This window comes from Ambystoma mexicanum, chromosome 6p (assembly GCF_040938575.1).
Source record: "Ambystoma mexicanum isolate Mex_15411 chromosome 6p, UKY_AmexF1_1, whole genome shotgun sequence".
NCBI lineage: Eukaryota > Metazoa > Chordata > Amphibia > Caudata > Ambystomatidae > Ambystoma > Ambystoma mexicanum.
Genome location: NC_090935.1, coordinates 645795433 through 645810335, shown reverse-complemented (window position 1 = coordinate 645810335; position 14903 = coordinate 645795433). Strand labels below are relative to the sequence as shown.

At 44.2% G+C, this 14903-nt stretch overlaps 1 protein-coding gene across 2 annotated transcripts in view; it reads left to right on the top strand.

Annotated features, from left to right (window-relative positions):
- FCHO2 (FCH and mu domain containing endocytic adaptor 2) overlaps positions 1-14903 on the top strand; it is a 1284287-nt gene that overhangs the window by 686570 nt on the left and 582814 nt on the right. For both annotated transcript variants that reach the window (XM_069627506.1, XM_069627507.1), the window contains exon 13: positions 2652-2825. In XM_069627506.1, coding sequence (XP_069483607.1) covers positions 2652-2825 — 174 coding nt within the window. The remainder of the gene's footprint in view (positions 1-2651; positions 2826-14903) is intronic.

The window sequence follows — 14903 nt, the reverse complement described above, 5'->3', positions numbered from 1 at the left end:
GCAGACCACCTAGCTACAAAAACTCTTCTGCCGAGTCTTTGTAGCTCCATCTCTTCTATCATTTCTGACCACCCTGAGGCCCAGGTACAGGGCAGGACACACCCTTACCTCATTGGGTGGTCACCTTGCCCTCCCTTTCTCGATCAGGGTTTACGCTTATCCTCACACCTCACATGGATGTTGTTATGAAAGTTTTCTCTTTGAAGCAACTTTCTTTCCCTCCATATTCTGTGGACACCCAAACGTTTTGCTTTTGTTTTACACCTTGTCCTGACTTTACAGAGAAGTGAAGCCCTCAGCTTCACTTCACTGGCCTTCTTCTAATTTGTTATGGGGAAACTGACTAGTCCTTCAGACTGTCAGTACTGGAATACTTTTTCACTTTTGTCTTTTGACTTGTTATCTGTTTGAGGAACTTTTTCATATTCCACACTCCATCTTTCAACGCAGCGCAGGGTGCATATTTTTGTATCACCCTAGACTTTTTCCAAAGAGATTTTTGGATACTTTTGAATGTCCATAAAGACAAGTGGCAGCAAGCAGTTACGTTTTTACCATTTTTGCTGTATTTTTAGTTATCGCATTCGCGTTTATTGCGTTTGGCTACTAACAGTGGCTAGTGTCCTAAAATGGCTGTGCCACAAGATTATTCGCTTATTCTTTGGCCATTTTGTTCTTTGGCTTTCTTCCTGCTTCCTCAGGTCAGGAATACCCTTTTATGGTCATGCATTTGCCCGGGAAAGCTGCTGTGTTCACGGGCTAGTGCATGTTGTGTGTATGGACCCAGGAAGTAGGCTAGGACTATCTGGTCCCAGTCCACAAACTGATACCAGTGAGTCTAGCGTGCATGCATGAGTCAGCCCCCCAGTGGTCTATGATTGGACCACTGCTGGTGTGCCCGAGTGGTGCAGATCCTTGCCGTTGGATGGTTGAGTTTGATCACTCACCTGAATTAAGGATAAGAGAAGTCCTGCAGCCACTCCAGAAGATCAGAAGGAGGAGCCAAGTATCCTGTGTAGCTGTGCAGATGACGGAAGATCCGCGGATGAATCCTGAAGAGGCCTGGCAACCATTCTTGCTGCTGTTCCGGTGACGCTCTCTGGGCTTCCAGATCTCAGAAGACCCTTGCTGGTGCTTTGACCCTTTGGACTGGTTGGACCGACCAGTCTTGACGCCTTCTCAAGATCCTGCAGCATGGAGCCTTTGGAAGTGCCCTTGGACCAGCCGTTGGACTGACCAGCAATGTTTTGAGCTGCCATGCCAAAAGCGTTGCCGTTCCGTGTTTTTGCCTGGAACTTCGGGGTCTCCAGCTAGTCTACTGGTCTTCTTCCTGCCAAGTTTCAGCGTCCAATCATCGACAGGTCCTTTTCTGGAAGAATTGGTAAGATATGATATGGCATTTATAACACGCCTGTACACAAGTGTTTCTAGGCGTGACAAGATAAGTAGGGGGAAGCAAAAGGAGAACAAAACAATGATCTTACTAGGCCTTGTTTCATTCAGATCACGTAAGTGCAAGAAGGGGGGAGGGGAGATGACTGCTGTCGCTACTAGTGAGATACCTGCTGTCACCTGTGTGCGATGACTGTCGTGGAACCAGCCTTCCCCATCTGGTAGAGTGTCCTGAAGAGCCCTGCATCAGTGCCTGCTGCATTTCTTTGCTGGAAAGGGTTGCACTCAGCTCCTGAACCCAACAGGAAACTTTCTTACAACCGCAACTCCTGGGCATCTTCTACTGGATCCAAAGGCGGGAAAGCCTACCTCCAGCGACCCCTAGTCAACTTACCAAGTGCTTTGAGAAAATCGAATTAAGGGCGGTGAATAGTCTCAATAACTACTGGTGCCCCTAACTCCTCCATTCTAAAGTTTGTGAAGAACTTTGATTTATATTCCATTCCATTGCTTTTTAAATGTTTGCTGAAAAAAGCTGCTCTAGAATTTATGAAAAGTACTTTACTTAACTGTAAATCCCTTTCAAGGACTTCTGGAACACTCTTCATACCCACAGGAGCATTTCCTAACTTTGTCCCATCTTCTAAAGGTACTGTGTGAACTTTTCGCAGAAGGCCCCATTCAATTTAGGGCTTCTATTCATGTGGACTGGTTATACAATTGCCTAATTACTTATCTTCCCTTTCAGATGCATTGCTGAAAGGTATGCATTGTATTAACCAACTGTGACTGTATACATGTTTTATATTCAGAGTATTGTGTGACCTGCTTGATTAATTTGTATAGTGTGTTATAGTATCTTTTTGGTCCAACAATAGAGTACTTTTATACTTACCTGTCTAGGCAGACTCATTGTGTATTTCACCGTGTGGGCTCATTTTGGACCCCTGACCCCTCTCACCTATCTTGAGAGTAGCCTTGACCACTCTTCCACACTTACCTTGATTGGTTTGTCTAAGCTCCCAGAGTTTCCCCTGTTCAGGATGGCCTCCTAAAATCCGTTCACAAATGTCATCATATGTGCTCATGTTATTCTAGGACAGTTCTCTAATCCTTCTCCGTTCAGAGTTTTTTTCCTGATGAACCGAGGGTGGCAGGTGAAACTTGTACCTGAATTGCATTGGGAATGTTGCTGTTCGATATGATGTTGCAATCTTAAATTTTGTATAAAGCACTTCCTTAATTGTTGAAAACATATCAAAGGGAACAACTTCTACTCATCTAGTGATTCTGAGTCGGGCGATGATGAACCAAAGAGGTTTCATGTAGAAATCAAACCAGTCACAGACAACAATGGATATTCACACACAGGTCCTTCTTTAGATGATTTAAGAGTATCAATAGGAAACATCACTCTCTCTCCGTGTGTGTCGGTAAGTAATGGATTGCACATTTACTGGTTGGTTGTGTTGTTGGGGTTGAATATCTAACATAGTCTGCAGAACTTTTATTTAACCTGTGTTGCTTATGGTTTTAAAAATTCTTGAAAAAGGTCATCATTGATCTGGGGCGGCTTACCTCCTTCCTTTCAAACAGACCCTTCCAAGTGCAAATGGGTCCTTTTCTCTCCTCCACCACACTCTACCTGTGGCGTCCCTCAGGGCTCCATCCTATCACCATGGTTTTTCAACATCTACCTGGCCCCTCTGGCCTACCTGATCTCCACTTTCTCACCTCATTTCCAGTGTTACTCAGATGACACACAACTCTCCTTCAAGCTGCCTTCCCCTATCTCCCCTCCTCCTCCTCATACCTGACTGCCTGACTGCTGTTCAGGCATGGGGCTCTGCCTTAATGCCAGTAAGACTGAGATCCCACTCATTGGGACGCCTGTGCCTTGTCTTCCCCTCCTACCCCCCCACCCCCCTCTGACCTTACTCCTTGGGTCCCATCCCCTCACCCACCTGTGAGGCAAAAAACCTTGGGATCATCTTTGACTTCTCTCTCTCTTTCTCTCCACACATCACAGACCTTGTCAAGAAGGCCTCACCTTCCCCCAGAAGCTCAGTGTCTCCAGAGCCCTAGTTCTCTCTAGGCTAGACTACTGCAACAGCCTCTTCCTCAACCTTCTTCAACCTGCCTCTTTCCTCCCTTTGCCCACTCCAGCTAATCCAGAATAGGACTGCAGGATTTATTTATCCTTGTCCTCAATCCCAGGCACCGCATCGCTCAAGCTCTAAAATCTCTCCACTGGCCCCACCGCAAAGATCAAATTCAAGACCCTTTGCATCATCCACAATGCTGTCTGGGGCCTGGGACCTCTTTACATCCAGCTTCTCTCCCTAAATACCTCTCGGCCACAATCCTTTGGTCTTCTGGCTCCAACTCTCTGCAGGTCAAACGCTTCTCCAAGAAGAGAATGGCAGGTAGATCCCTTTCCTCGGCTGGCTCTTCCCTCTGGAACGGCCTCCCTGCCCCCGTCAGACTTGAGCCGGATCGTCTTAAGTCCTGGAAACTTCTCAAGATTTTCCTTTCCCCTTCTTCCTTCCCTCTCCCCCTCCCTTGCTAACTCTTCATTTGCCGCTGCAACTGGGTCCTGGTCCCTTCAGAGTCATACAGGGATCAGACCACCCCCTACCAGTCCCCCTAGCATCCTTTGCCAGCACTTGCCCCTGGGCTCGCTTCCCTGGACTGGCCCAACTTGGTCCTCCCTGTCCACCACACTCATCCTCCCACTGCCCTTCCCCTTGCACTTGCTGCCTTGGTCCTCCCAGAACCTGCACGCCCCCACCCTTGGGGGTACCCCACTCTTGCACTTCTCCCTCTACCCCCTGCTCCTTGTCACAAGGCCAATATAACCAACCGTTCTTTGTTTGTTCTACTTTTTTGATTCCCATGTCCACTACCTCCGCCCCCTCTTGCCTTGTGGCACCTGGAAACACCTGTGTATAGGTGCATACAAAGGTCCAATAAATTAATTAAATAGCTATGACAATAGGGTATATTCCATGCAGTAATTCGGCACATACATGTATATTCAGCCATGGTAAGACCTCCTATTAAAACCCAGTAACTTGTCCTTCCCTGCATGACGATACAGTACACCAATTATATGGAAGCTGAAATCAATGTTTTCCAGCAAAAATGTGCATATTTGTAGTTTCCTTCTGTATCTCTGTGGAGAAATGTCTGCTGGTGGGCTGTGTGGCGTATAGATTTTCCAGAGAAAAGAAAGATTTCATGTTGATAAAATCCATCAGAATTTCAGGTGGCATCAAATATACGGGAAACTAGGTAATTGAAAAAAACTATGTTGTAAAACTTGATCCTCTCGAATGTACTGCCATTGTTGACTCTGAGGCTGCATTTCTAACTCTTGTATTAATGTTGGCAATCAAAAAAACTGAATATACATCCTTGCCTCTGATCGTTCATGAGGACAACTCCACCAATTTAGTAAATACTGTGGCAAAATCTTCAATCTTGTTTTTTTAATTCATACTTGACTTTGTGTGCCATATTTTCTTTCAACTTTGGTAGTTTTCATTCACTATTTAGGGCCCCCGGAAATTGTCAGTTGTCTCCTTTATGCCTTTACCTTTGATTACACTTTTAAATGTGTCTGTCTTGTCCTGAGTAAGGGCCGATGCATTACCAAAACAGCAGCATTGCATGTTTTGATTGTGGTGAGCTGTGGACTCCACCAAACTACTTTTAAGCTTTCTTTTGTACCTCTGTCAGGCTTGACGCGTTCTCTATGCCGTGTGAAATACAATAGAAAAACGAATAAACATTCTATGTTTTCGTGAACATATTTTTCCTGCCCATTCTTTTCCTCCATTAACGTGTGACAATACAGCTGCAGGCTGGCTCCTCTGCTTCATTAGGAATCCAGAAGGAAGTCTGACAAATTACCGGGGAAGATTTTGCTTGCCGCAAAGGTAGTTGGAGTTTGCTTCCCAAGCAGGAAAAATATTTCCATCATTTGTCTTTGTGACATTTGGCAAAGACAAATGAATGGTCTCAAGTAGGGCCTTTTTAACGTTTTGGGTGTTCACTTGTGTTCCCCCTGCCCCCATTCTTCAATCGGGCTGTTCAATATCACCACCATCAGGCAATATTGGTCATGTGGGTGATCTGTCTCCCACAATCAAGCAGCATGTGAGAGACCATTTACCAGTTACATAGCATCCTAGCAACGTTCTTCAATGGCCAGAGGCGCTTCTTGTGTTTTTATATATTCTTTCTGGAGATGTTGTTTACTGTTACTTTCCAACTATGAAACTGTTAAACATTGGCAGAATAGATCCTCTCATCTTGGCAGGCAAATTCTGGTTGCGGTTCATTTGATGTTAATTCAGTGCGCCTCTGGTTTTTCTCTTGAGTTTTTGAGGAATAGTTTCTTTTTTAGTGTTTTGGTTTGATTTACTGTTGTTTACATCCATTCAGTTGATACAGGCGTGCAGTTCATTGTGGGATACCTCAGCTGCCAGAACATATTTAAATTTCATGTATGGTTCTCCTGCTAAATCACTAAAAGCAGGCTGCCAGAAACTTCCTTCTAGGTAAGAGAAGAATTAAACAAAAATAGTCTTTATTCAGGAGATGGTTTATGGGATTGTAAAGCAAATAACCGATATTGATATTGCTCTTCAAATTCATCAGATTCAGTTTTGTTTCTTCATGAGGAGAAGCCCTGCTATCTATTCATATATACCTCTTGCTACGGCGCATGCAACAGGTTCCTTTGTTTGCTGCCATGCTACATGTATGATCATAATTCTAGCAAGAAAAATATGGGGTCTTAAAGATATATGTATTTGTATTTGAAAAAGAGTTTACTATGATTCAGGATTTTACATGTAACCAAAGAAGAACACTGTGATGCGGGGGATACATCACATAAATTGTGCCAACAAAACCTTGTTAGGGTGATTTATAATTTTCATGCTTCATCCCCTCTCCTAGTGAGACCCCCAGCACTTTTTGTTGGACATTTGGACCTTTTTCTTTATATCCTGAATGAGTGGAGCCTTTTTTCACTCATTCATTCTTATGTCTTTTTGAACTCTGTTCTCTGTGTTTTACCGTTACTATGGAGTCTACTTTCCTCCATATCTCTTTTAAGGCATCTGTGTTTTACTTTTGCAGCACACAAATCCTTATGGGCAGTATTGCTGGGAACTCTTTGGGTTCTCTTTTGAGATTCTTGTCTTATCCTTACTAACTACAGTTCTTAAGGATACAGGGATACTTTGTATCCCTCCTAAAACTTTATACTATGAGAGATTGGCACACACCACCTTGGGTGGAGTGCCAATGGGATACCTAGTATCCCCCCTTCTCTCTGCTCCTGTGACTTTTCCATCACATAGGCAACCATTTAGTTATGGCTGGTGGCAGTGGACGTGTTCTACTGTCACACCCTTCGAGTATCTCGCAACTCCTTCCTGACCACGGAAGCCAAATGGTAGTTGACCCTCCCACCTGGTTCCCAAAAAACAGGTAACCACGAGGCAGCCAATGAGGGGAAAGAGTGTTAAGGAGAAGGTTTGGATGGGGAATGGGTGAGATGGAAAACCAGATGGACGGTTAGGGTAACTTGTGTTGGATATGTATTGGGGTTTTTAAGAAAGAGACATACACAACAAAAACCTTGTGGGACCAATCCAGAATGGCCCCTTTTGCTTTACTTAACTGGGCCCTTGTTAATTAAGGACACCACACCTGTAATCACTCTCCTACATCCTAGTTCACACTCGTTCTTATTTAAGAGTGAGAGCTCCTCCTGAACTCTTAACTAGACATTACAGTACACATTGCAAATTAACAAACATGAACACAGTTAAGCAGCCACATAGAATGCAGTGTGTCACTGAGCGCATTCTGTTCTATAGGTATTTTTTACTGCGCCAACTCGCTTGTCCGCCTCAAATCGCTCACAGAAGCATACAACAAAGAAGAAAAGGCATCAAGGGTGAATCACAGATCGTCGTTCAGCTCCTTTATCAAAGACCAATGTTTTAAAACCCTTTTTAAATTGTGCCATTGATGGGACAGATCTAAGCAAACACAACAAGGCATTTCAAGTGCTTGCGGCCCTTGAGTCAAAACTGGACCCTCCAATTCTCTTTAAGGAGAAGCAAGGTTGAGCCAAGTATGTATCTTTGTTTGAGTGCAAAGTGCGCCTAATCGGTGATCTCCTTATTCGAGATATGGGGGGAGCATCGGCCAAACCTTTATAAACTAAACAAGCAGCCTTAAAATGAATTATCTGATTAACAGGGAGCCAGTGCAGGTTCTGGTGGGCTGTAGAAATGAGCCCATTGCTCCACCCCACAAACTGCTCTGTTTCGAATTATTTGTAGCCTTTTGACATTTGTCTCAGTAGTACCACCCTGAAGGCTATTACAGTAATCAAATTTTGTGTTTGTTTTTTTTCTGACAGATAGGGTCACATTTGCCTAAAAAGTATCATATATGCGCAAGAGGAGCTCAAATAACAGACATGCTTCTTGAAAGTTAATTGAAAGTCGCAAAACACCCACAGTGTCTTTACATGCTCGGAGACATGAATATTATTACCATATTGAGAATCCAATTTTTTCAATTTGGCACCAGTACCAAGAATGAGTATCTCAGTCTTTTTCTCATTAAAGGCAAGTGAATTCCTTGCAATGCAGGACTGAATAGCCCCAACTGGACGTGTGTGCCTTTTAAGGTGGTATGAGGTCCTTGTACTCTACCCCCACACGTAAGGCAACATAATGGAGTTTGTGTGGCAAGTAAGTTTAGCGGGCAAATATCGTTGTGCGGCAAATAAGTTAAACGGACAATAGCGACTGGTAAGCATAGCAAACGCATGCTTCCATTCAGTGATCTCCGTTAGCCTTTCGACGACCCATGCTCTGCTCGCACACTCTATCACTTAACTGAGGGGAGGAGATTATAAGAGCTCAGTCTCGCGTGCATGCACACATTCCCCACACGCTTCTCCAAACACCATGCTGCTGCAAGCAGCATGGGAAACATATTTCAATGCTGTCCGGGGTCCGAACACACCACACCGCTAGGGTGTATTAGCCAAAACTCCCCATGCCTTACACCAGCTCCCCATTTCCTCACATCTATTGTGCTATTTTTTACCACAGACTCTATTCACAATCTCGGTTGTGCTCAATAGGGTCACCTATGTTCACCTATGTTCTAACATGGTGGCTCCTTTTTTCCACCAATTCCAGCGTGGGGGAGGTCTGTGTGTGTTTTTGCCTTTGGCGGGAACCCTTGGGTATCCCTGCCAAGGATCCAGTGTGTCGGGGCATGCAGGAAGTGGGGGAGGAGTTTTTCCCTCCGCTGCCCTTTGTCTGACTGAGTGCCTGAATGGAACCAGTGCCCACTGTGGGTCTGGCTGTCTGATTGGACAGCGACCCGCCCCTTTCTGTAAACTGCTGAGAGAGATTGTAGAAGAGTGTGTGTTGAAACCTAATGAAAGGTGAGGTTCGTGAGGTGAAAGACAAGTCGACCACTGGAACTTGAAGTAACCGAAGAAGAAGATGACCAGAAATGCCTTAGGCCCTTTGAAACACTGTGAAGTGACCACTGCTGTCCTGACCCCATGTGCTATGTGACAGAGGAGCTCCGAAGAGGACGACTTCATCCCTTTGACTGGTGGGACCAACCAGCCTTGAGACAAACTATAATCTGAGCCATCTCCCGAGGTACTGTGCTTTTCCAGAGCTGCAGACCGCGAATACCAGGAGCCCTCCGACCCATTTGTAGTGCAACGTCTTGCCGATGCCAAATCCGTCCAAGTCTTTGCTGAGCTCCAGGTGAACCTCCAGAGACACAATCTGACTCATCCAAGTCTCCTCACCAGACTGCAGGACTCCAGGAATCGAAGAAGATTGACCGAGTGAAGACTGTCCTTTGTTGGTGCTGCGAAAAGGCTCCACAACCGCAGACTGACCAGAGTAGGTGAAGAAATACATGCCAAATCAACCAAAAGGTGGGAACCTCAAAAGTCACTGGCACCTTGAGGTAAGGCCATATAATGAAACAAATGATGGTGCCAGGATAGCGAGAGCAACTGGTAGAAAAAAGGCAGAAGGTAATAAATCAAATCATAATTTCTATTTTATTTCAATTTGAGTGTAAACATCATCATTAGACATCTTTAAATAATTCATTTTTTATAAAAAAAAACATCCTAAATTTCAGGCATTCATTCAGCTAATTCAGATCCTAAAACATTTGAATTAAATTATTTTAAGAATTTAAGAAAGTTCAAGTTCAATTCCATTGCGTTGCTAATAATAGTTCACTCCAGCTCAGTTTTCATCAGAGAGAAAGGAAATCTGCCTCTAATGAGTCGCCTCGGTTTCTCGGAAGTTATTGTGATCCGCGTCCGATTTGGAACTTGGTGTGAGATCGTAACCACACCCGGAATAGGAGCCCCAACACGGAGGGAACTGTGTCTCTCACCCATTGCTTCTGCATCCCGTTTGTGTGTACACATGAGGCGGGTGAATAAGATCTAAGAAGATTGCATTAGAGGCAGATTGCCTTTTTCTCTGATGAAAACTTAGCCGGTGTGATAAAAGCCTTCGGTTTGAAGGGTTGGCTTAACCATAGCATCTCTGATGTACACCAGAGACTATTGAAACTTAAACCATATTCAGCACCTCTGACATATATCGGAGGTTGTCGAAGCACAAACTAGACGGCGAACCTTATGTGGTTCTCAGAATTTTGTTAAACTTTCATCCAATCCTGATGAAGACATATATAATCACCCAAGTCAAAAACTATTTACCAGGAAGCCTGTTTGATAAAGAAGATTCATATATATGGGCACTAATAGTCGATATTTTGTCTGGAGTGAACTATTATTAGCAACGCAATGGAATTGAATTTGAACTTTCTTAAATTCTTAAAATAATTTAATTCAAATGTTTTAGGATCTGAATTAGCTGAATGAATGTAAGAATGCCTGAAATTTAGGATGTTTTTTTTTATAAAAAATGAATTAAAGATGTCTAATGATGATGTTTACACTCAAATCTAAATAAAATAAAAATTATGATTTGATATATTACCTTCTGCCTTTTTTCTACCAGTTGCTGTCGCTATCCTGGCACCATCATTTGTTTCATTATTTTGAAGAAATACATGCCAATGGTCCTCTCTCGAAACTGCTTCTGAGACATCCTGTTCAAAGTCCTCCCTTTCATCACCAGACCGAGGAAGCCAGAGACCGTTTCGGTCGCTGCTGCACAGAGAAGGATCCAGCCACGAACATTTCTTCTAACTTAAGGTACTGTGGGGTGAAAAGGTATTGCTTACCTTAAACCAAGAAGTCGCTCCAGAGTGTTGGCGTACACAAAGAGGTGTCCAGGGTGTCTACTCTTACCTCAGACGAAAGCTGCTGGCTTGTGCTCCTTTAGTTAGTCCTTTAACAGGGTCTTCAACATTGTGTTAATTCTTCTAGCATCCATGTCTAGACACTGAAAGTATCCCAGGAACCTTGGCTGTTGTGCCGCTTTGTAAGACTTTGAGCCCTCTCCGAACTGACTTTTGCATAGAATTAGGGATCAAACTTTAAAAGCTTTAGTTTGCAGAGAAAACACCTCTAGAACCTTAAGCTCTGCTAATGTTTAACTAACCAACATTTTTTACTTCTAAAATACTTTATCTTATGTGGTTTTGCTAACTAAATACAATTACTGTAAATATTTGTCTGTGCCCGAGTGCACGGTCGTACCGATAATACGTTGGAACTGTCCTTAGTGTCAAACTCTGTAACAATTGTAGCATGATGTTAGGGAGAATTCTCTCTTTAAGCTGAATTTCCTAACCTAGTGAGTCCCCCAGCAGCTTTGCTGGCTTTCTGGAGTTTGTTTTTTTCTCCTGCCAAGAGTGATACTCTTTTTCTCCCACTCTTGGACATGATTTATGGTGTTCCTTTGACTGTTAATGTGTTTTATGGGCTATGGGGTCCTTTACTCCATAGGGTCTCATGTGTTTTTACTATGTGTGTTACACAGCACCCTCCGTGCAGTGACACAGGGGTGTTATAGTGACACCCCAACATAGACTCCATACCCTGGAATGGCTACTGTCTCCCAGGGCATGTAAAGTCACCATTGGCTTTACTAGTCTCAAATTATTAAAAGAAACCGGTACAAACCATCATATTGTGGACGTACTGGTCGGGGCAATTCGATTGCCCCGGGGTCTGTTAGTTGAGGGGGTACGGCTCCCTCCCCCCTGATCGAGTTTTGGCTGGTGGCAGTGGATACTACTTTTTATATTCGACCGCGAATATATCCCTATGGGATTTTCCCATTGTTCGAGGCTACCAACTTTAATTATTTAATTCTCATAGCCTCGAACATACCGCCGGGTTATTTATTTAATATTAATTCGCCGGTTGGTATTTTTTGCCAGGACTCGATTCTAAAATGGCGTTTGTGTTCTCTTCTGTGACCCCAACCCAAGTCGAGCCCTTTCTTCCACTTTTTGGCGGGCTTCTCCGCAGAAGCCTCCAAAAGTGGTGCCACTCTGTCTGGGTACCACAGGGGGTGTCGGAGGGGGTTTAGGCACCCTGGACTGAGTTACCACTTAGCATGTTTGATTGACAGCTAGGCTGAGTGAATGGGGGGTATGCTGCATAAAAGCAGGGCTTTGGGGACTGGAACTTCAGAAGTCGCCACAGGACCTGAGAATCCGACGAGGGAGAAGCTGAGCCGACCTACCACGACGACACCACCGGTGGAGCCCTGCGGAACCGACTCGCCACTTCCCGACGACAGAGAAGATCTCCCGGCTGGAGAGGCTTCTTCCCCTGACTGGTGGGCACAACCAGTTTACCTTCTTCTCTTCGCACCCCAGACCGGCTTGTGGTCGAATTGCCCGTGCCAAGCACCCCGGCAACCGGATAGCCCCTTACCACTGGACCGCAAATTGCAGGACCGCTCCTTTTACCTGAGAAACTCTGCGGCTGGTTTCTTCCCTGGCAGTGCAACGGACTCCTGTCTTCCTCCCCGACGAGATCTTCTCTTCCCCCGGACGGAGCACCGACTTGCATCCGCTGCCAGGAACAACTGCCCCCGCTGGAGTATTCTCACCACTTTAAGGTACCTTGTCCGCCAGGCCTCCCTTTCTAAAGATTGCTACAAGGTAATAATAACCCCTTAACCTTCTGGACTGGGCTGGCCGCCTTGACCTCCTAACTGGTCCCTTTCCTTGGTCCAACTCTTTTTGAACCTTTTCAAGACTTTTGTGCACTGCAACCGTGTGACCTTGGACACACTTCGTTTGATCCTCTTAAAGTGGATGCAGCCTACTGAACTCTAACTTCATGGTTTTACTTTGCCTTCCTCTCTTGTTGTGTTCGTGAAAAAGTGTTGGGATCTGTTTCGATTTATTCTCTGCTTCTCTCTCCCTTTTAAAAACGAATTATTAGAGTGCCATCTACGTTAAGCGCTCACCGATGTCTGAAAATAAGTGGGGCTTTACTTAAGACTTGTCTAATATTCTGCTAAGGGAGTGTATATCTTTTAGTGACCGTGTTTTTGAATTGCTTACTATTAGTCCCTGTGTGTTTTTCTAGATGTGGTTTTAAATAAATAATTATATCTCTTTTACACCAAGCCCTGGTCAGTGTTTACTTGTTCTATTGTGTTCTTTTGACCTATTGTGAATACTCTGTATGCTGCCTAACTCTTCTTGAGGGAAGTCTGACTGCTCAGCCACAGCTACCAAGTGAATCGGTGTGGTACAGACTGCTACCAAGTGGGTTTACTGCCAAACACCTGTAGTCCTAAATCTTTTGCAGTGGTCCCAGAGGGAACTGCACAGGTTTCTGCCTAACACATGAGCAACTACCAACTAAGCCCTGCCCTATGAAAAGTATGTATAAGCAATCCTATGTGTGTTTGTTAAGTGTTCTAAGTATGTTAAGACATTCCTTCTTTAAATAAAATAAATATATGTCTGATGTTTGTTAATCTGCTTAGAATCACATGCTGTGCATAGTCCGACATCCAGTGGTCACTGCAGAGTATTGCATTTTGTTTTTCGTACTTGAAAAGGGGATGCCGACAAGGCATATCTGTAACACTATCCCTATAGTGACATGCAGTGTACCCACAATCCCTCACGCGTCGAGGTCCCTCAGATTAGTTTTTTTCTGCCCAGATATTGGTCGCCTTTACGCGGAGCTCCTCGATAGACATTGCAAATATTCACTCGACCATTTGGTCGTTATTTAAATATTCACTCGACCATTTGGTCGTTATTTAACATTACCTTACGTTAGGTTCCTCCTTCGACAAAGCTGTTCCCCGCCGACAAGATCTTCGACGGCTGTGCCTTCGACAGAGGAGATCCTTCGGCGTCGTCGAACATGTGGCCTGGCCTTGCCGGCCTGAAACTATAGGACAATGCATTACTTACCGTAAAAGCATTTCTGATGGTTGTATCTGCTTAGATTCACATGCGCCCACCCTTCCTCCCCGCTCGGATGGAAGGAACATAGACATCCTTTTATCTCTCTCTTTTCTGTACTCACTCTCGTCTATAAGGCTCCCTCAGGGCAGAAAAAATACAAACAGAGGGACCTCGACGCGTGAGGGATTGTGGGTACACTGCACGTCACTATAGGGATAGTGTTACAGACACGCCTTGTCGACGTCCCCTTTTCGACTACGAAAAACAAAATGCAATACTCCGCAGTGACCACTGGATGTCGGACTATGCACAGCATGCAAATCTAAGCAGATACAACCATCAGAAATGCTTTTACAGTAAGTAATGCATTGTCATTTTAATCTAAGTTTATTGGTGGGAGTGTTTATTCGATTACTGTACTAACTGGGTTCAGTGTACTTACCTACAGCTCAAATCTTCCTCCTATGATAAGGCTGACTGCTCTGCCACTCTACCAAGGTTCCTTGAGTAGTACAGGCGTATACTAAGAGTTGGGGACATGTAGCCCATTGGCATAATTTTATGAAGTTTTAATTCAAGTGGACTTTACGAAAACTCCCCTAACACACCTTTATTGTACATGAGTAACCAATAAAGGGCTTTTAAGAAGGTATATTTTCTTAACTTGGTAGCCATATGCCCTTTTCACCACCTGACATTACTTTTGTCCTTTCAGTTGACTGCTGTTGCCCCAAAGAACGTGCTTTAAAAGTCGCTTGTGGGATCATCTTGCCCATTAAGTGTGGTCTAACGTTCCAAAACTGTATAATATTAATCAGCCTTTATTTTAAGTGGCCATAAACTTCAGAGGAATTAATAGGTCCTGAGCTCCTTAACATAATCCACTTATGGACCTTTTCTGTATTATTGCGCAACATTGTCCTTATGAGCCTCCTCCTGCGCTACATAAATCCATCTCTATCTACCCAAACAAACTATGTACGTCTGTGCAAGGGGAACATTTTCATTTGTACATGCGTCACTTATCGCACCGATTTCCACATAAAGATGATAATCATCTT